This window comes from Ixodes scapularis, unplaced genomic scaffold, assembly GCF_016920785.2.
Source record: "Ixodes scapularis isolate PalLabHiFi unplaced genomic scaffold, ASM1692078v2 PGA_scaffold6__148_contigs__length_123643588, whole genome shotgun sequence".
Lineage (NCBI taxonomy): Eukaryota > Metazoa > Arthropoda > Arachnida > Ixodida > Ixodidae > Ixodes > Ixodes scapularis.
This window is the reverse complement of record NW_024609881.1, coordinates 86,671,402-86,694,351: the sequence shown is the minus strand read 5'-3', so window position 1 is coordinate 86,694,351 and position 22,950 is coordinate 86,671,402. Positions and strand designations below refer to the sequence as shown.

Sequence of the window (22,950 nt, the reverse complement as noted above, 5' to 3'; positions counted from 1 at the left end):
CACGACGTTAAGGAGGGTCCATGGTTCTCAGACCAGCGCCGGCAGTTGCTTCCACGAGAAGTATAGGTTCTGCAGGAGCTGGTTGTCTGTCCACCCAATGTGGCGGGCGACACTGTCATATTGTTCAATCCAGTCCTTGACGTCTTCATACAGCTTGCGTGAAAAAGCGTCGGAGTGTGATTTGCGACGGGCATGCAAACAATGGTGGGAGGGGACATGGTTTGCTGCTACAGGTTTGTCATTGTTGGCTTAGTCAGCTTCGGATTTTCTGACAGGAGACCGAATTCCGGTGGTTTTTCCTGGTAGCAGCAACTAACTCGGATTTCAGGTGCTTCGTGGTGTATTTCCGAGGTTACTCCTTGTGGTACTCGGTCGTCTTGCGGTTGTTCTGCCAGGCTCGGGTCAGGACTTTGCCTATGGCTCGACAGGGGTATAAGACGCAGGATAGTCCGCCAGCCGTGTCCCATTATCGGGTAACTCGGCTGAAGAGCCGCCGGGTTCACACAGAGTGAAGGGCTACGGGTAAAGTGCCCAGCACCTCCACCTGAACATACAATTACAGCTGAGCATGACCTGCAGTGTCCCAGAATAGTGCATATTGATAGAAGATCGGACTGAAACAAGGATCCGTGAAAGTATAACAAAACTAGCAAAAGAGTATCTATCCTGACCACTGAAGAAGCTGCATTGCTTTAGTGGCATTCTGTCCGAATAAATCCTCTCCTTCGGGGTTTGGCGACTGCCGTGGACGAACTGAACTGAAATGGATGTGGGACCACTTTTCTGGTAATGAGCCACTGCAGACTGTTGCCACAAAGCGGCGTGAGCTGGGTACGTAACACGCTCGGTGAAATGTCCGGACAGCTTGCAATTCGCGTAACGAGTGTGGATGAAACGTTTGTGTTGACGAAACGTGCGACAGACCAGCGGGATCAATACCAACTGCAACACCTGTGCTCCGTGAAAGTGCACGTCTACACCGGAACAATTTCGGAAGCAGCACAGCATCACCTAAAGCATGGCACAGGAACTACCAGCTTGAAGGCAGCTCTTCGGTGCGCCGCACACCTGTGCTCCGTGAAAGTGCACTTCTACGCCGGAACAATTTGTAAGCAGCACAGCATCATTCAGCAGGGCACGGGAACTACCAGCTTCAAGGCAGCCTTCCGGTGCGCCGCACAACCGAAGTGAGCCCTCGGTCATTTGATCGAAGCTGCACCGCAATTGCACACCGCCAAGCACGACTCACGCAATTTCCGTCGCTAAACTGTGTATCCAAATATATTGCACACGCTTCACTGCAAACCTCGAAGATTCCGATGGTCAACGAGAGCCCAGAAACGTCGCCTTAAATTTTATCCTAGCGGTATCCGAATCAATCCGAGGTCCGGGCAACGTAGGTCAGATTGTCTCTTCCGTGGCAATATCCCGGTCGGTCACCAGCGAAATCCGCACCGTTTCTCCGTATTTTCACGTTATACCTACGTCAAACACCACGCTGAACTCTGAACTCGCTTTCGACCGGCCTCATATGACGGCTTCCGCGTCTGAAATCAACTCGCCGAGACGAACGACAACCAACAAAGCATCCGACAAGCTCCGGCCCAGCTGGGGCCATCCGCTTCATGGGCGCTGCCATCTTTCCTGTGACGTCACGTATTTGGTTTGGTCATGTGACGTGTGGTCAAATTTGCGTACAATGGCAGCCTCCTTATGGGGGTCACTTTCGAGTGCAGACCGGAACCCCGGTTTATCGCTCTAAGCCCCTCTACCTCGTTGAATTTAACATTTTTTTCAAGATTTTCTAGATTCCGCCGAGGAGATTTCTTAACTTACTGGTAGCCTTTTTAAAACGTGTTAAAATTATTTGTGAAAATTTAAGTGAAAAGTAAACCAGATCATGGCTAATCAACACCTCGCTTGCGTTTACGATTTTTGTCCTTGTGATCCGGAGTTTGATCTTTCCTTCTGTTCGTTTTGAACGAAATCATTAGGCTGGATATGCCCGAAAAACAATTTACGCAGGTTAACAAACCTTCTAATCTCTGTTATTCCCCGACACGTCGTCAAAATCCCGGGCCCTGGGATTTGGAAGATTCGTTAGGCCTAAGGATTGTTGGCCCGTCGGTCACTGGGATAATGGCTTAATGTGCCATATCAGCGGAGTCAGCATGTTTTCTGATGGGCTTAAGCGGCTAAAGCCAAGGTGCCATGCTGGTTGCCGCACCGCGGCATTCAGGCAGTTGTGGAATACGGGAGAATGAATTTCGAGCGAACGCGTTTGTTTCATCGATACGTCTTCCCACGTTTTGGGGACATTTCTTTTGTTGCCACGTTGCCATGAATATGCATGGCACCCTTGGTTTGAGATAAATAGGTCTGGTTGCGACAACGTGTACGCCGCTACGTTTAGGTAGTTTAGTGACACCGGGTTCTGCGTACTGCGAAGACTTGTCCCGATGACTCTCGTTGCTGCCTATCCGATCACTCTGATCCAACGCAAGTGTGGTGCTACATACTATCACGGACGCACTACTACCATCTAGATATCCAAAGCACAGGAGAAAAGTAACAGCCCTTACAAATGAGAAAACAAAATTTTTCAACACTTTGGTACACCCGAGACGAAGACAAAGTCTCGGTTTTACCGAACGTCTGTGCTATTTATGTTATTTCTAACAAATCCTTGATTTGGAAACGATTTGCCGAAAGCCTTAGCTCCAGTGAGCTCTGTATGGTCCGTAGCCTTTGCTCCAGTGAGCTTGCTGGTGAAGGGAGTTTTGCTATGACAGAACAACATCAAATACGCGGGCTAGCACAGTCACCACACTTGCGTTGGATCAGAGTGATTGGATAGACAGCAACGAGAGTCATCGGACAAGTCTTCGCAGTACGCAGAACCCGGTGTCACTAAACTACCTAAACGTAGCGGCGTACACGTTGTCGCAACCAGACCTATTTATCTCAAACCAAGGGTGCCATGCATATTCATGGCAACGTCGCAACAAAAGAAATGTCCCCAAAACGTGGGAAGACGTATCGATGAAACAAACGCGTTCGCTCGAAATTCATTCTCCCGTATTCCACAACTGCCTGAATGCCGCGGTGCGGCAACCAGCATGGCACCTTGGCTTCAGCCGCTTAAGCCCATCAGAAAACATGCTGACTCCGCTGATATGGCACATTAAGCCATTATCCCAGTGACCGACGGGCCAACAATCCTTAGGCCTAACGAATCTTCCAAATCCCAGGGCCCGGGATTTTGACGACGTGTCGGGGAATAACAGAGATTAGAAGGTTTGTTAACCTGCGTAAATTGTTTTTCGGGCATATCCAGCCTAATGATTTAGTTCAAAACGAACAGAAGGAAAGATCAAACACCGGATCACAAGGACAAAAATCGTAAACGCAAGCGAGGTGTTGATTAGCCATGATCTGGTTTACTTTTCACTTAAATTTTCACAAATAATTTTAACACGTTTTAAAAAGGCTACCAGTAAGTTAAGAAATCTCCCCGGCGGAATCTAGAAAATCTTGAAAAAAATGTTAAATTAAATTGCAATCAGAAAAAAAAAGGGGAAGAAGCGAGCATCTCGGCAACACTGGTCACCAGCCGTTATCATCCATTCATCGATCCAATCCAAATCCAAATCGGAATGTCAAGATGGCGACTTTTGTGCTGCGAGATGAGTCGGTACGTTCACTTTCACTTCCATGGTCAGCTTTCGAGCATTTCCAGGCAATCTCTATATTAGTACAGTAAGAAGTATTTAAGGATGCAGAAATAACAATCGCTTTCTTCAAATAACTCTTGCTCGAAACGTCTTCTCGTTCGTTTCTTTCTCTGCGCACCTGGCACGATTTGTAGCTGTAGCTGAAATCGTGCCTGCGGAGGTATGCTTTTATGTAATCTGTTGTCGTATCCCACAACGAAACAAACGGTTGCGTTGTCGAGACTGCTTGTTGGGGCAGCGCGCGTTCGTGCTGTCCGCGTAACACCACAAAAGGTGTGCGCTTGTTGCTTTGAAAGCGCGCTCTGACGTCGGCATTCGACAACATCGTCAGTAAGTGAAGTTCGTTTTGCAAGGAACATGTGACTCAGCCTTGTCAAAGAGCCCTGCTTTGATCAAATGTTTTACTTCCCGCATGTCCGCAAAGCGTCAGCGTCGCCTCCGGGGAAGCTGCCGGCAATCTATTGAGGAGCGAGAGCGGAACGACGGATATCGTCGAAGATAAGAGGCTGCATATTACCCTGTGTCTAATCGTATCTTCTTTTCTGTTTGTTCACTGCGATTCCTAGTCACGAGGATTTTAAGGAAATACAAAGAGCAAAACAAAACTGCATTTGTCCACATTCGTTTATTTTTTGGATTCTCAAACTAATGGTGAATTCCACTCGTAGATGTGGAGTGCTTTCCAAAATCCGCGAGGGAGGCGAAATTCCGCTCTGTGGGCCACGCATCGGAACGACGAGGGGAAGATGAACTCGCCTTTTTAGAGGGACTCCTTCCCCCCCCCCCCCCCTGCTCTCCCCTCGGCCGTTCAAAATGGCCGCTGCTTGAAATTAACAAGCCCACCGACGCCTCAGCTGACTGATCTTTCCGATGACCAGTGACAACTGTCACTGCTTAGCTGCAGAAATAACACACAACACAGGCCGGACGAAATTATACATACCACGGAGCCCATGTCACAAATAACGAGGAAGACTTCCGCATTCGGCACCGTCGCATCCCAGGCAGCACACTTGCTTGGGCAAGCTGGGGCCAGGATTGGGCCTTGGTCGTAATAGACTGGACCGGGGCCGCCCAGTGAATTCGGTAAACTGCCAGCCTGGCACTTCGCTGCTATTTCTGGGCCCGTGAATTCCAAGGAACTGCCAGGGAAGCGCTTTCCTTGGCGTTCCTTGTTTTTCCGTGGTCCGAGCAGACCAATGTAGCCAGACGGCCGCCAGCGTTGAAGGTTCAGTGGCGCTTCATTGTATTGCCTGGCCCTAAAATTTCTCGGACCTGCCAGGGAATGGATTTTCTTGGCGTTCCCTGTTTTTTCTTGGTCCGAGCCGACCAATGTAGCCAGACGGCCGCCAGCGTTGAAGGTTCAGTGGCGCTTTATTGTATTGCCTGGCCCTAAAATTTCTCGGACCTGCCAGGGAATGGATTTTCTTGGCGTTCCCTGTTTTTTCTTGGTCCGAGCCGACCAAGCCGAAGCCGACCGAGCAGAGGCCGAGGTCCGAGCTGACCGAGCCGAGGCCTTCCTTGGTGTTCCTTGTTTTCACTTGGTCCGAGACAACCAGTGTAGATAGCCACCGATTGAGTACTTTATCAAGCAATAGCGCAAACAAGCGACGGAGATTTTTCACTGTCGCTCGTGGCGTCGCTCGGTTCTGGATCCGTAGTGGTCGCTTGCTCCCGTCGCATAAGTTTTGATTAGCGATGTTTTCTAGACATTCAGAATCCAACCGTCCAACGACGCACGAGCGACAGAAACCTCGATTTGGCAAGCAACGAAGGAGGGCGACGAGGACCCGCTGTCGGTCGATCAGTCGCTCGACGAGGCAAACAGCATGAAAGCGACGGGAGCAAGCGACCACCAAAGCGATGAGCGTTGTCTAGAAATCCAGAACCGAGCGACGCGACGAGCGTCCGTGGGAAATCTCCGTCGCTCGCTGAACCGCTTACAAGGGGTTCAGCCTTGACGCGTATGTACTTACTACACCGAGCCCATGGTCTCACCGCCACGACCGGCGCCAGTGGTCACCGGCACATGAGTCGAACTTCCCGTCCACTGAGCTCAGCCAGGCTCGGCGACCGCCGTCGGACACTCGGCACAGTGAACTCGAAGTGACCCGGGCCGGCGCACGGGCGAGGCTCGCGTCCCGACGCATGTAAGCGATTTCACGAGCGACAAGTGACGGCGACCCGCTTCGCTGTTGCTCGGTCAGTCGCGCGGCAAAGCAAACCGCATGAAAGCTCTGGCAGCGAGCGACCAAGGCGATGAGCTACGTTTTCTAGAGATCTAAAAACCGAACGACGCGACAAGCGACAGTGAAAAATCTCCGTCGCTCGTCGCTGACTCACGTAGCTTGTGCCGTCGCCCGTATCGTTGCTCGCAACTCGCATACATGCGATTCATGAATTGGACTGGCCACTACGCATCTGGTCTTAGGTGCTAATTGGAAGCTCTTACTTAGAAATCAACTTTGCAATATCAGACGTATACAAACATATAATTAAGAGCTTAAAGGTTGAAGATATTATATAGGTACAACTTGAAAAGAACTTTGTGAAGGCACAGACAGACGCAATGTTTTGCAACTTCAAACCTTCAAATTAAGTAATTTAGAAAGACATCCAGAAACTTAGGCTTCCAGAAGGTTCATTTTCCAAAGACGTACTGCTCACAGACAGTAGGAGAAATCGCAGAAGGCACTTGGCAAAGACCAATTGAAATTCAACCACTGCTACGAGAGCCACCGCAACAAGGACTGACTAATAATGACGTGCGGCAGAACGCAAACATACTTGACAACTTCATGCAGGGCAGTGAAATGAACATATGATGTGGAAATTTAGCCAATTCTCTGTTTCCAAAAAGACAGTCATTGCCACAAAACAATACTTTGCTGCTGTATGAACACAACAAACTCATGCTTGTGTGAAAACATTTATTTCCACAGCCCCCAGACCAGTGCAACGCAACTCGCAACACTTTTCGCAAAAAAGGAGAAATGTCCAGCAGGAACTTCTTGCTTTAACCAAAAATCAAAGATAACTATTCCAAAGACTCGGTTCCATGCACCGGTCCGGTGCATGGAACTCAGTCTAGCAGTAATTATGAACAACGCCAGTTTGAGAAAAGTAGGCCGTCACTCATTATGTTCACGTTGCTTTTTCGTGATTACGTCTTCGGCCTCTCTTTCTTTCTGGCGGACATGTCCACCAGGAAGTTCTTGCCAGCCAAATGTTGCAGCCAAACAGGCCCAACACTCAGTTCCACACAGAGGAAAGAGGAGACAGCCACGTCCGCATGAAAGCAGCTTGCACACCCACACACTGATCAACAACCATGCACGCGTTGCCGGGAAAGAACTTCCAAGCAGCCGCCAACACAGCCGTCGACAGCCTCTATGACAGGTTTCAGCAAATGTCCGGCAGAAAGTTCTGGCCAGCCAAATGTCGCAGCCGAACAGGCCTAACACTCAGTTCCACGCACCAGTACGGACTCCAGAAAAGAGGAGACAGCCATGTCCGCAGAAAAGCAGCTTGTACCCCCACACACTGATCAACAACCACGCACGCGTTGCCGGGAGAGAACTTCCAAGCAGCCACCAAGACAGCCTCTACGACAGGTTTCAGCAAATGTCCGCCAGAAAGTTCCGGCCAGCCAAATGTCGCAGCCGAACAGGCCGAACACTCAGTTCCACGCACCAGTACGGACTTGAGAAAAGAGGAGACAGCCATGTCCGCAGAAAAGCAGCTTGTACCCCCACACACTGATCAACAACCACGCACGCGTTGCCGGGAGAGAACTTCCAAGCAGCCACCAAGACAGCCGACGACAGCCTCTACGACAGGTTTCAGCAAATGTCCGCCAGAAAGTTCCGGCCAGCCAAATGTCTCAGCCGAACAGGCCGAACACTCAGTTCCACGCACCAGTACGGACTTGAGAAAAGAGGAGACAGCCATGTCCGCAGAAAAGCAGCTTGTACCCCCACACACTGATCAACAACCACGCACGCGTTGCTGGGAAAGAACTTCCAAGCAGCCACCAAGACAGCCGACGACATCCTCTACGACAGGTCTCAGCAAATGTCCGGCAGAAAGTTCTGGCCAGCCAAATGTCGCAGCCGAACAGGCCAAACACTCAGTTCCACGCACGAGTACGGACTCCAGAAAAGAGGAGACAGCCATGTCCACACGAAAGCAGCTTGCACCCCCACACACTGATCAGCAACAATGCACGCGTTGCTGGGAAAGAACTTCCAAGCAGCCACCAAGACAGCCGACGACAGCCTCTACGACAGGTTTCAGCAAATGTCCGGCAGAAAGTTCTGGCCAGCCAAATGTAGCAGCCGAACAGGCCAAACACTCAGTTCCACGCACCAGTACGGACTTGAGAAAAGAGGAGACAGCCATGTCCGCAGAAAAGCAGCTTGTACCCCCACACACTGATCAACAACCACGCACGCGTTGCCGGGAGAGAACTTCCAAGCAGCCACCAAGACAGCCGACGACAGCCTCTACGACAGGTTTCAGCAAATGTCCGGCAGAAAGTTCTGGCCAGCCAAATGTCGCAGCCGAACAGGCCAAACACTCAGTTCCACGCACCAGTACGGACTTGAGAAAAGAGGAGACAGCCATGTCCGCAGAAAAGCAGCTTGTACCCCCACACACTGATCAACAACCACGCACGCGTTGCCGGGAGAGAACTTCCAAGCAGCCACCAAGACAGCCGACGACAGCCTCTACGACAGGTTTCAGCAAATGTCCGGCAGAAAGTTCTCGCCAGCCAAATGTCGCAGCCGAACAGGCCAAACACTCAGTTCCACGCACCAGTACGGACTTGAGAAAAGAAGAGACAGCCATGTCCGCAGAAAAGCAGCTTGTACCCCCACACACTGATCAACAACCACGCACGCGTTGCTGGGAAAGAACTTCCAAGCAGCCACCTAGACAGCCGACGACAGCCTCTACGACAGGTTTCAGCAAATGTCCGGCAGAAAGTTCTGGCCAGCCAAATGTCGCAGCCGAACAGGCCGAACACTCAGTTCCGCGCACCAGTACGGACTTGAGAAAAGAGGAGACAGCCATGTCCGCAGAAAAGCAGCTTGTACCCCCACACACTGATCAACAACCACGCACGCGTTGCTGGGAAAGAACTTCCAAGCAGCCACCAAGACAGCCGACGACAGCCTCTACGACAGGTTTCAGCAAATGTCCGGCAGAAAGTTCTGGCCAGCCAAATGTCGCAGCCGAACAGGCCGAACACTCAGTTCCACGCACCAGTACGGACTTGAGAAAAGAGGAGACAGCCATGTCCGCAGAAAAGCAGCTTGTACCCCCACACACTGATCAACAACCACGCACGCGTTGCTGGGAAAGAACTTCCAAGCAGCCACCAAGACAGCCGACGACAGCCTCTACGACAGGTTTCAGCAAATGTCCGGCAGAAAGTTCTGGCCAGCCAAATGTCGCAGCCGAACAGGCCGAACACTCAGTTCCACGCACCAGTACGGACTTGAGAAAAGAGGAGACAGCCATGTCCGCAGAAAAGCAGCTTGCACCCCCACACACTGATCAGCAACAATGCACGCGTTGCTGGGAAAGAACTTCCAAGCAGCCACCAAGACAGCCGACGACAGCCTCTACGACAGGTTTCAGCAAATGTCCGGCAGAAAGTTCTGGCCAGCCAAATGTCGCAGCCGAACAGGCCGAACACTCAGTTCCACGCACCAGTACGGACTTGAAGAGGAGACAGCCATGTCCGCAGAAAAGCAGCTTGCACCCCCACACACTGATCAGCAACAATGCACGCGTTGCTGGGAAAGAACTTCCAAGCAGCCACCAAGACAGCCGACGACAGCCTCTACGACAGGTTTCAGCAAATGTCCGGCAGAAAGTTCTGGCCAGCCAAATGTCGCAGCCGAACAGGCCAAACACTCAGTTCCACGCACCAGTACGGACTCCAGAAAAGAGGAGACAGCCATGTCCACACGAAAGCAGCTTGCACCCCCACACACTGATCAGCAACAATGCACGCGTTGCTGGGAAAGAACTTCCAAGCAGCCACCAAGACAGCCGACGACAGCCTCTACGACAGGTTTCAGCAAATGTCCGGCAGAAAGTTCTGGCCAGCCAAATGTCGCAGCCGAACAGGCCAAACACTCAGTTCCACGCACCAGTACGGACTTGAGAAAAGAGGAGACAGCCATGTCCGCAGAAAAGCAGCTTGCACCCCCACACACTGATCAGCAACAATGCACGCGTTGCTGGGAAAGAACTTCCAAGCAGCCACCAAGACAGCCGACGACAGCCTCTACGACAGGTTTCAGCAAATGTCCAGCAGAAAGTTCTGGCCAGCCAAATGTCGCAGCCGAACAGGCCAAACACTCAGTTCCACGCACCAGTACGGACTCCAGAAAAGAGGAGACAGCCATGTCCACACGAAAGCAGCTTGCACCCCCACACACTGATCAGCAACAATGCACGGGTTGCTGGGAAAGAACTTCCAAGCAGCCACCAAGACAGCCGACGACAGCCTCTACGACAGGTTTCAGCAAATGTCCGGCAGAAAGTTCTGGCCAGCCAAATGCCGCAGCCGAACAGGCCAAACACTCAGTTCCACGCACCAGTACGGACTCCAGAAAAGAGGAGACAGCCATGTCCGCAGAAAAGCAGCTTGCACCCCCACACACTGATCAGCAACAATGCACGCGTTGCTGGGAAAGAACTTCCAAGCAGCCACCAAGACAGCCGACGACAGCCTCTACGACAGGTTTCAGCAAATGTCCGGCAGAAAGTTCTGGCCAGCCAAATGTCGCAGCCGAACAGGCCAAACACTCAGTTCCACGCACCAGTACGGACTCCAGAAAAGAGGAGACAGCCATGTCCGCAGAAAAGCAGCTTGCACCCCCACACACTGATCAGCAACAATGCACGCGTTGCTGGGAAAGAACTTCCAAGCAGCCACCAAGACAGCCGACGACAGCCTCTACGACAGGTTTCAGCAAATGTCCGGCAGAAAGTTCTGGCCAGCCAAATGTCGCAGCCGAACAGGCCAAACACTCAGTTCCACGCACCAGTACGGACTCCAGAAAAGAGGAGACAGCCATGTCCGCAGAAAAGCAGCTTGCACCCCCACACACTGATCAGCAACAATGCACGCGTTGCTGGGAAAGAACTTCCAAGCAGCCACCAAGACAGCCGACGACAGCCTCTACGACAGGTTTCAGCAAATGTCCGGCAGAAAGTTCTGGCCAGCCAAATGTCGCAGCCGAACAGGCCAAACACTCAGTTCCACGCACCAGTACGGACTTGAGAAAAGAGGAGACAGCCATGTCCGCAGAAAAGCAGCTTGCACCCCCACACACTGATCAGCAACAATGCACGCGTTGCTGGGAAAGAACTTCCAAGCAGCCACCAAGACAGCCGACGACAGCCTCTACGACAGGTTTCAGCAAATGTCCGGCAGAAAGTTCTGGCCAGCCAAATGTCGCAGCCGAACAGGCCAAACACTCAGTTCCACGCACCAGTACGGACTCCAGAAAAGAGGAGACAGCCATGTCCGCAGAAAAGCAGCTTGCACCCCCACACACTGATCAGCAACAATGCACGCGTTGCTGGGAAAGAACTTCCAAGCAGCCACCAAGACAGCCGACGACAGCCTCTACGACAGGTTTCAGCAAATGTCCGGCAGAAAGTTCTGGCCAGCCAAATGTCGCAGCCGAACAGGCCAAACACTCAGTTCCACGCACCAGTACGGACTCCAGAAAAGAGGAGACAGCCATGTCCACACGAAAGCAGCTTGCACCCCCACACACTGATCAGCAACAATGCACGCGTTGCTGGGAAAGAACTTCCAAGCAGCCACCAAGACAGCCGACGACAGCCTCTACGACAGGTTTCAGCAAATGTCCGGCAGAAAGTTCTGGCCAGCCAAATGTCGCAGCCGAACAGGCCAAACACTCAGTTCCACGCACCAGTACGGATTCCAGAAAAGAGGAGACAGCCATGTCCACACGAAAGCAGCTTGCACCCCCACACACTGATCAGCAACAATGCACGCGTTGCTGGGAAAGAACTTCCAAGCAGCCACCAAGACAGCCGACGACAGCCTCTACGACAGGTTTCAGCAAATGTCCGGCAGAAAGTTCTGGCCAGCCAAATGTCGCAGCCGAACAGGCCAAACACTCAGTTCCACGCACCAGTACGGACTCCAGAAAAGAGGAGACAGCCATGTCCGCAGAAAAGCAGCTTGCACCCCCACACACTGATCAGCAACAATGCACGCGTTGCTGGGAAAGAACTTCCAAGCAGCCACCAAGACAGCCGACGACAGCCTCTACGACAGGTTTCAGCAAATGTCCGGCAGAAAGTTCTGGCCAGCCAAATGTCGCAGCCGAACAGGCCAAACACTCAGTTCCACGCACCAGTACGGACTTGAGAAAAGAGGAGACAGCCATGTCCGCAGAAAAGCAGCTTGCACCCCCACACACTGATCAGCAACAATGCACGCGTTGCTGGGAAAGAACTTCCAAGCAGCCACCAAGACAGCCGACGACAGCCTCTACGACAGGTTTCAGCAAATGTCCGGCAGAAAGTTCTGGCCAGCCAAATGTCGCAGCTGAACAGGCCAAACACTCAGTTCCACGCACCAGTACGGACTCCAGAAAAGAGGAGACAGCCATGTCCGCAGAAAAGCAGCTTGCACCCCCACACACTGATCAGCAACAATGCACGCGTTGCTGGGAAAGAACTTCCAAGCAGCCACCAAGACAGCCGACGACAGCCTCTACGACAGGTTTCAGCAAATGTCCGGCAGAAAGTTCTGGCCAGCCAAATGTCGCAGCCGAACAGGCCAAACACTCAGTTCCACGCACCAGTACGGACTCCAGAAAAGAGGAGACAGCCATGTCCGCAGAAAAGCAGCTTGCACCCCCACACACTGATCAGCAACAATGCACGCGTTGCTGGGAAAGAACTTCCAAGCAGCCACCAAGACAGCCGACGACAGCCTCTACGACAGGTTTCAGCAAATGTCCGGCAGAAAGTTCTGGCCAGCCAAATGTCGCAGCCGAACAGGCCAAACACTCAGTTCCACGCACCAGTACGGACTCCAGAAAAGAGGAGACAGCCATGTCCACACGAAAGCAGCTTGCACCCCCACACACTGATCAGCAACAATGCACGCGTTGCTGGGAAAGAACTTCCAAGCAGCCACCAAGACAGCCGACGACAGCCACTACGACAGGTTTCAGCAAATGTCCGGCAGAAAGTTCTGGCCAGCCAAATGTCGCAGCCGAACAGGCCAAACACTCAGTTCCACGCACCAGTACGGACTCCAGAAAAGAGGAGACAGCCATGTCCACACGAAAGCAGCTTGCACCCCCACACACTGATCAGCAACAATGCACGCGTTGCTGGGAAAGAACTTCCAAGCAGCCACCAAGACAGCCGACGACAGCCTCTACGACAGGTTTCAGCAAATGTCCGGCAGAAAGTTCTGGCCAGCCAAATGTCGCAGCCGAACAGGCCAAACACTCAGTTCCACGCACCAGTACGGACTCCAGAAAAGAGGAGACAGCCATGTCCGCAGAAAAGCAGCTTGCACCCCCACACACTGATCAGCAACAATGCACGCGTTGCTGGGAAAGAACTTCCAAGCAGCCACCAAGACAGCCGACGACAGCCTCTACGACAGGTTTCAGCAAATGTCCGGCAGAGAGTTCTGGCCAGCCGAAAACAACAAACGAGGGAAAGATAAGGAGTTACTGCATATGGAGGAGTGGAAAGGCAACATGGCCGGACTTGGAGGGCAAAAGAAGACACTGTTGGGACCCATGAACATCTGAGATCTGCAATCTCTTGACTGTAGTGTCCTGGCCATCGGTTCTAAAAATGTCTAGGGCAGATGATTTCATCGGAACATCGAAAAAGTTCCTAGCATTTGTTAATGAAGCGACTTCGCACGTGCTTTGAGACACCTCTAAAACGATGACTGGGGATTTCCTGATCAGGTAGCAGTCTCCTTTGTTGATGGTGTGGGTGACTCGTTTTGCAACAGAGAAGCATGTTGCTCCCGCATGTTCAGAAAGCCTGCGGCTAACTTGCGCCAAAGGGTTGCTATGTGTTCGCAGCAGGGGCTTGAGTTTTCCGAGAAAACTCTCGAAAGGGAATGCACTAAATGCGTCAAGCGGTGCATGGACAAGGCACTCCTCGGCAAGGTGGCTCAATGTGTGTACATTGTAGGTTAAAAACCGTGCTCCGTAAAGTCCTACGGTGCCATACTCCTGCACAAAAAAACGAAGCAGGTCTCTGGCATAGGCGTTATGCTCAACGTGGTGAGCTGGTGATGCAAGAATTCTTATGGCCACATGCAAAAAGAGAAAATGTTCGTACTGGTGATCTGGAAGCAGGCCCCTCAGAACAACAGGTCCAACATACAAGAGGAAGGTCCGGAATTCTGTTGCCTTCCACCGGTCGACCTCGTCCACACCTCTGGGCTTCCGTTGGAAGTGTCGGGGGAATACTTTGGCACACGACTTTAGTCTTCTGTTGAGTTTTTCTTTCTGCGTGGTCCTCAACGATCCACGCCCCCTAACCCACGTTTGAAGCAGGCGGCGCATCACACCTAGACACACTAGATGCATGTAGTCTAGGGGGAAAAGTGAAATTATATCATTTTTCAGCAGAGTGAACGGCGAGTCACCCACGTGGTGCAATGGGTCCTCTTGGTCACGAAATGACTTGTCAGTTCGTTTTGGTGCTTCAAGTTCCGGGAATGTCATCCTTCCCTCAATGTGCCGACCCTTCTGGCAGCACCTCTCACAGCCATGATACCCAGTATGGCCCTTGACCTTCTTAACAAAGCTCCTTGCAGGAGCATCGCATATGACGGCTGTTAAATGGACGGTTAGGCACGAACCTTTGTAAACGAAGCCGTTGGCTGTCATCTCTTGAATTTCCTTCAAGAAGGGGTCAAGAAAACTTGAGAGGTCTGGAGGCTTGCCGCTGTCGCAAAACATACTGACAACAAAAGGGGTGCTTTCACCACAGTTTGTCAGGCGACAAAGGATTGGCCAAAAGCCAATGTTTGAACTTTTATAAAGAGGGAGCCCATCAATGTTTGCTTGGAGGAGAAGCTCCTGTGGCACTGTTTTCCCTTGCAGGGCTTGCTCGATACCTTTCTTCAGCCCAAAATGAATAAAAGTTCCATCCTGCTCCAGCGGGGCCTTCCTCTCGGTGCCGAGAATAGTTCGGGCATCTTTAGGGACGTCGTGGCCGAGTCTCCTTAACGCAGCAGCGGTCTCATTCACTGCTTCATGTGTGAAGTTGAAACGACGCGCTAAGATAGCCAGTTCCTCCGTGGCCGTGCGCGGACAGTCTTCCGAGGTAGCTCCGCTGACCTCGAAACTTGCGTTGCATGACTCGTCTTCAGATGCAAGCGCGTCTGTTGGGTCGCAGCCTGTCGCAGGGTCAGCTCCACTTCCGTCAGTTGTGCTGCTTCCACAAGAGCCGGGGCAAGGTTCGTCATCGCTTGAAGCGCTGCTTGTTGCGTCCCTTGAAGAGTCGCTTGAAGCGGCGTCGGCGGTGGACCTTCCGGCGGCGGCCGTAGCGTTTGCGGCCGCAATCCTACTTGCGATTTCATCAAATTCCTTTCGCAATGTTCGTGGCTTTTTCCACCACGAACTCATGCTGATCAGCTTGGTGAGGGGAACAAACGAGTCAAGTAAATAAAAAGAAAAGCGGTCGCCCGTAAAATAAAAGGAGCGCAGGGCCTGCGTGGGCCTGCGGAAAAGACGAAGGGTCGGGGGCGCGGGAAGGCACCTGAAGGAAAGAGTTCAGAACATACAGTACTCGAGAGGCTAGGCCGCGAGCGGCTGACAACGAGGCATTGTAGTGAGCCACTGATCAGTGTAGTGAGCATCTGATCACGTATAGGTGCCTCCAACCGAGTAAAGCCAAGACAGAGCCACCACCAGCCACGAGTAGCCTGTGCCGCTGTAGCAGCTGTGCCGCTTATGCCCTTCTTGAGATTCCTCCTGAACGGTGACATCTGGGCACAACAGCTACAGAATTTTTCGTCGTTTTCCTATAGTAAAATTAAAGCTTCTGTCTTGCACATAATTTTACAAGAGCATGAGCAACTCAATGTCGAGCAAGCGGTGCTGCTCTATCGGGTGCTTACAGCGTCTACGTTAAAGAAGTGGTTTATTAAATCGGTCGTAATTCCATCGCTACGCAGCAGGGTCCTTCAACCCTGACTTTGGGCCTTGGGGTGGGTGGCCGTCCTGGCTACGCGGTCGCTCCAGTGCGAGCTTCCTACCTTCGATAGCAATCGGGCGTTTCGCGAGCCTCGAGCGTGAAAGAACTCCCTGCCGGTGTAGAAGTTGCTAGCGGGAGCACATGAAAATCACTTTTTTTTTTTTATTTATATTGTCTCACTTTCGTTAGAGGACGTGAGAATGAACCCCAAGTTGGAGCCACACGCTCGAGCCACCAGCTTTATCAGTATTGTACCGAGGTTGTACCTATGGCTGTACTATCAGTGAGTGGGGCACAAGCGAACGTGAGCACTTCGCTTGAAAAGATGCACCGATGACATGATTGTTTGCTTTATCACGTAAGCCAAAGGACCGTGTTTTTCAGCCCAGGTAAATAAACTATAAATCACAGAAAGCTCAAACTCCACGAGAATGTACGCTAGCGGTTGGGATATAACGCGGAAGTTTGACAACATAACATTGCTTGGATCGGGTCACATAAGCCTAATATGTGGGCGCCAGCTGTGGCATCTATTTCCAGCGGGGGAAAAAAAAACTTCTCACCAAGAACGAAAACAATATTCTCTTTCATTGACAAGTTTTTTTGTTTTTGTTTTTTTTTTCTTTGATATGAGTCCCAAAATCGTCCGCAATGTCAAATTCTGTTTTTACGATATTAGGCTTAGGTGGACGTGTCGGCTCGTAGAGAAATTCATTTTCTCTGTCATTTTTTTTATTCAGATATCGTAACGTTTTCAAACTTCCGCGTTCTATCCCAACCGCTTGCATCACATTCTCGTGAAGTTAGAGCTTTTCGCGGTGAATATTTAATTTATCCAGGCCGAAAAACACTGTTCTTGTTTCTCGGGTGCTCCCTTACAAGTTCCAAAAACAGTGGCCTGTGACCACTCCTGGCAAAACCTCAAAACAGTGAGCTTTGCCTCAATAAAAACACAATAACAATAGACTATAGCACGTTCGTAGTCAAAAATGCTCCCAGCCGTCTTAAAACCCGAGACCGTGAGCTTTGTGAACTTAGTGAACCACCAAACTCCACATAAGGCTATTTGTCTCTCGTTACAAAAGCCTGAGTTTGTCATATGGGTGAGGCTTGAGCGCAGGATCCCTGGGCTTTGTTTAAGCAGAATGGCTGCCATGTGCTAAAGTGTGCTAACCTATGACAATACAATCCGCTGGGTACCTCAGCAGTTCTAATTTCAGCTGTGATACATCTTCGGTTTCTCTCAATAAAATGGCATCAAAGCAGTGCCATTGAGCATAGAAGATCTCGAATCCCAGACAGGAACTCACCGGACAATTAAGCTCACCGGATAGACGCTCCCCCCACCTCTTCCCACTTTGTAGATCGAACGCTGCAGAGGAGGCGACCTCCCCTCCACCATTCGCTCCACTAAAGAGGAAAGGGGTGGGAGGAGCTTCCGCTTCGTTCTTGACCTGTCACCGGCTATAGGCTCATCACTCCAACTTTGTTGTAGTTCTTTCGATGAATATTTTTTACATGAACGGGCCGCTTCAACAAGTTTCCCGTTCGACTAATTCGCCTAGTGCGAACTGTCTTATTCGACGAATTGTCCGTCTACCAGTTGTCTGTCGGCGAATGGGCTTTTGACGAATGGTCCTAGACCCTGCCTCTTATGGGCTTTTGACGAATGGTCCTAGACCCTGCCTCTTATGCCTAGTTTTGACAGTCATGTTCAGTGCTATTGAAATGACTGCAATGGTAGAGGCGTTGGTTCGCCGTTGAGAATAAAGTAGCTTCGTGAAGTAATCACGAGTCATATGGTTGTCCAGGTTGCCTCAATCGACGTTCGCTGCGCTATGCCCGCAACCGACGCAAATGTCTGAACTAGTAGCAAGACCTGCATTCACCAGTGAAATGTGCAAAACAATATTTTTGTTTCACGCCCCTCGATGTGTTCGCGTTTGAATTTGATCAATTCAAACGTTGCGTTGTGCTTGTTAACAACAGGGGTGGATCCAGAACTCCCTTTTTGGGGGAGAGGGGGGGGGGCAAAAAATTTGTAAGGATACTATTCTCCCATTCTTTCGTCTGCGCACCGGGGGGGTTCAACTAGGTAAAATTGCCTTCCTAGATGAGGGGAAAGGGGAGGGGGGAGTAGACTGTCTGGGGGGTGGCCGGCCCCGTGGCCCCCCCCCCCCCCCCCCCCTGGGTCCGCCCCTGGTTAACGCGGCCACCAGATGCTAGGCAGCTCGCACGGTGCGAGCGGTGCGAGAAAACAATGCTCGCCCACTAATCAACGACACCTAATATTTTTTTGTTTTTTGCCAGATGGCGCGAGTTATCGCCCAACGCAATTTACGATTGTTTCCCTACATCCCTAGGTCCCTTTTCTCCCTCGGTTTCCGTGATTCTACAGGTCTGTCCCCGTGCCTCCCGAGTCTTCTTCCGAGCACGACGTACCGCACCGAGCAGCACACCGAGCAGCGCATTTTCTTTGTTTAATATTATTTAGATTTCGTAGATTACGTTAGTTTTTATATAGATTATTTCGTTTTGTGTAATTGTATTCTTCATCTGTGTCCCCGTGTTTCCTTCCGAGCACGAGGTTCCGTATTGAGCGACTTTTCTTTGGTTCGTATTATTTAAGTTTCGTAAATTTAGGTCTCCTTTCGGGCCCGAGGTTTTGCACTGAGCAGCTTTTCTTTGTTTTGTATTTAGATTTCGTAGATTTAGGTTGTTTTTTTTTAGTACTATCGACTATCGTTTTTGTAACGATTATTTCGTGTTGTGTCCCCGTGTCTTCTGAGCACGAGGTTCCGTAGTGAGCAGGTTTTTATTTTTGTATTTAGATTTCTTAGATTTAGTGATTTATTTTTTTAGTACTTTCGTTTTTCGTATCGAATATTTCGAGCGGTGTAATTGTCTTTTTGCTGCAACGACGCAACAAGCTCAACGTCGACGATGTCCTGGCAGCCCGGGTAAGTGACCCCTTTATTACTTGACTTTCGAGCACGGCTGAAGTTTTAATGCGGAACTATGCGATTGGGCGTACTGACAGAGCAGAGAGCACAAGAGTTTGTCGAAGTGTGATTGAGACGGCGCAGTGTGTGCGTCACCGCGTTCCGTGCATCTTCGTCTCTTGAGCGCACAACGATGTTGCTGTTCGAGCGACGCTCGTTGAGAAGCTCGCGCGCTCAGTTATCCCGCTATTACTCGTGAAGTACCGTACGCTCGAGCTCCGCTTTGCTAGGGGGAGCTCGTGCCGTCATTTTGAAGCATGGGTTGGGCACGCTATCTCTGGGCACGCTACCTGAAAGCGTACGGTCTACCAAAACACCCTAAAGCCTGGTTCAGACAGTTGCGTTTGACTGCGTTTGACTGCGTTGCGGCAGCGAGAAACCAGGACATCCCTGCTGCTTATATCGCGTGCTAAGATGATTCCTTGAATTGGAATCCACGCTTCATACGAAGCACAGATGTGCCGGTGACTCGCTTTCCGTTCTCGACGCAACGCAGTCAAACGCACTCAAACGCAAGTGCCTGAACCGCCCTTAAGGCCCGCTTCACCGCTCATTCACACTGAAAGCGGATCCGCGTTCGCAAAGCGGTTGCGAACGCGGTTGTATAAAGATGCAGTACAATTGCACGCGCACTCAATGACATCAAGTGCGCGTGCTATTTCGCCCAGTGCGCGTGCAATTTCGCCCAGCAACTTTACGTCGCAACACCAGCAGCACGGACCTCCCGCATTCGCACGCAGCAGCCGAATTGCTACGACTTGCCATCATCATCAGGAAATTTTATTTTCCTTGCACTATTTAGACGCACAGTTACATGCTAAAAACATGTTTTTATATCTTTAAATTGCGTTAAAAATACAAACTCATCTTTCTGAAACAGTTCATTTCCAAAAGCGATTAATTTCAAACCAGAACCAAGTCTTCAGTTATCATAAAAAAAAAAAAAAAGCAAATTGGGTTACGGGGATATTTATTCACCGCATTCTGTGGTAGTTAGTACCACGAGGGCGCCACAGTATTTGGTGCCCCAGTAGACTTCCGGTAGTGTATTTATTTCTTCAGTAACACACAGCGATCGGCAAATAAGATTTTCCTTCGGAGAGGTACCTGTAATAGGTTTGTAAGAACCTACGCGCTTTGTAGAACGTAGTACAAATAACAAAAGGATGTGTGGCAAGAGGAAAAGAAGAGGAAAAACCGGAAGCGCGCAGGGGTCCGCCGATAGTGGGCGGCAGCGAGCTTGTTTGCAAACAAACATTGGTGAATACAGCCTGTAGTTGGTCAGCAATTTAAAGTTGCGACAAGTCACTTGCTGTAGATGAGCAATTTAGCCAGTGCTGTACACCGCTAGCGTGGGGTCTTTAACGTGCACCACGCAGTAGTGATACACGACCGCACGCTGCTACGATGCTCATCGAAATCGAAATGGGCAGGGGTGGGGCTCGAACCCAGGATCCCTGGATTCTGCAGCGTGAGCTTTCGCTCCACGCGCGTCGAGCTGGGTGTGCGCTTTAGCCCACTCGTTACAGGGGCCGAACCCGATTTCAGCAATTCGTGTCGATCTAGGGAAAGCTATGAAACAACCCGCCAGCAACCCCGAAAGTGCTTGAAAAGTTGCCCCGTCTGAAGCGGGCTGAATGGGTAGTATCCGTACAGTTGTCAGCCTAAATAAATATTAAGAATAAGTTTTGCATGCTCCGAAGTGGTAAGTTAGCGCGAAGATGTGACTCTGTAATGCCCTACTTGGTCGCACTGTTCAGTGCTTGGTGCTCTGATCAGTGCTGATCAGTACACTTATCACCAGTAGACAATGCTTGGTCGCTGCAGCATGAGTGCGGCCACCGAAAGCTTTGTATTTGCCATCTTGTGCCCACAGGAAGTCAGCCTTTTGAGCATTAGGCTAGATGGCATCCGTGCTGGAAAACACATTCTTGTTTGCCATCATTCGACAAAAAATTTTCTAAAACCCTGTGGTTACTATGTTATCTTCAAGAGCATGTGGACAGTTTTACGAAAGTGCAGCATTGCAGGAAAAAGGCAGAACTCGTCAAATGCAAGTCTCATGACATGATCAGAGGACATGCCTTGGCACGCCGAAATGCTGCGTCCTTGCCTTCGCACGCTTGGACACTGATAAAAAGTAGACGTCGTGTGAATGTGTTAACCATTCGGGAAGGTTTTGAAGGTGTGTCGCTTTTTACATGTCTTTGCCGCATACATATCACTCGCAGATCTCTGGATAGTCCAGCAGTTCTGTTTGGTTGCACTATGAGTGGTTGCTATCATGCGCTATCGGCAGTGTTTAAAATGTACTCGTATGGATCCGAATTACTCATGTCACCTGAAAACAGAGCAGCACAGTTATGTATGGGTTACAAATCACATTGACGCTTTTGAGCTATGCTATCAGGGGTGTCGGAAGTGGGAGATGGGGGAATCGAGAAAGATAAATTTCTATTCCCTTCCACAGATTTGGTTGCTAGAAATGTCCCGGAGGCAAAGAACGATCTTCTCCGCCGCTGTGTTCTGTCGGCACCAAATCAACTAATTGCTGGCCCACGAGTGCTGCAAGTTACAAATACAGTCTTCAGAGTAAAGTAAAACGCTGCTTCAGAGGCACTTAAATCTTCATACACGACAGACCTTCAGCATCATCTACACGATTTCAATGCTTGTTCAGTATGCCCAAGTGTGCAAGGGTGGAGATGCAGCACTTCAGCATTCCAAGGCATGTTCTTTGATCCCGCCGCAAGACATGCATTCAATGAGTTGTGACTTTTTTATGCCGTGCTATGTTTTCATAAAGATTTCTATGTGTTCTCAAAGGCACCTATAACCAAGTACACAAGGAAAAAAAAAATTCAGCGAATGATTGCTATTAAGTCGAAAACGTGTCTTTTAGCACACTGCCGCCCAGCCTCTTAAAGGGATACTACAACGAAATTTCGGCGCTTATTTCTTGGTCTATTCGTGTTCAAGGGAGCAGTATCACATCAGACGCACCAATCTCTCGTTGAAAAAGACACAAAAGGAATTTGAAAACGAGTTAAACGATTAGCAAAGAGCACCCGGTGGCTGCTGCTAACGCCTCCCCGAGAATATATTTTGTGTGTCCCAAAATGCCGCTATTGTTCCTCTACAAGATTATAGAAGATTAACCCGTCACTCAAAATTCGTATAAAAGCAGCCGCCTCCGTGGCTGGAACGTCTAGGACATCTTCTCGATGTCAGCCTTGACGCAGCTTTGCTCATCTCGAGAAAAACTACGTCACGATTGCGGCGGAGGCCATGTGCTCTCCGCTGGCTGCTCTCCGAGCACTTGCCAGAGTGGGCCGTTTATAACGAAAAACACAGCCATCAGGCTCAAAATACAGACGTTTTATTGTCATTTATGGATATTGTGGATCATATTCAGCCTATTTGTGAACACGACGGGTATATTTCAAATTTCGTTGAAGTATCCCTTTAAAACGCTTTAACTGGTCAACATCCCGTTGGTACATGATGGCCGTTTGGTGGCTGCATTCGCGGAGTGGAGAAACGTGATCTAACAATTGTCATAGAGATCAGTAAATTAATGCATTTTTTTTAATATCAAATAGCAAACTTAATTTAATTGTAAGTTACAACAAAAATATGAAACTCTTCTCTTTTTTTGGGTCAGTATGCACACCTTTTTGTGTGAATTTAGGAAAAAAACAAAAACATTTGTGACATTTCATTTAACAGGCATAGGTAAGAAAAGAAATCTGATTTTTCTCTCATTTTTTTTCCCCAATAAAATGCTCTGATTGCCGGCCCTCAGGAACTCTATCTCATTCTTAGTCGCTTTGTTAAACCCAAGGTACATTGTGCAGTATTTAAAAATAAATAGTGCGGCACACCACGAACTCGGTGTGCCACTTACACGGGCTTGCACTTGAGCCCGTGCATTGCGAGCGCTTGCCCGTGATCATAGGTCAGTC

General features: G+C 50.2%; 1 protein-coding gene across 1 annotated transcript; it reads right to left on the bottom strand.

Annotated features, from left to right (window-relative positions):
* Positions 1-13,383: 13,383 nt before the first annotated feature.
* LOC120843795 lies at positions 13,384-14,743 on the bottom strand. The gene is made up of 2 exons (XM_042294844.1): positions 14,644-14,743; positions 13,384-14,373 (listed from the first exon to the last, which is right to left on the bottom strand). The coding sequence occupies exons 1-2, from the start codon at positions 14,741-14,743 to the stop codon at positions 13,487-13,489; spliced, it is 987 nt and encodes a 328-aa protein (XP_042150778.1). The 3' UTR covers positions 13,384-13,486.
* Positions 14,744-22,950: the final 8,207 nt, after the last annotated feature.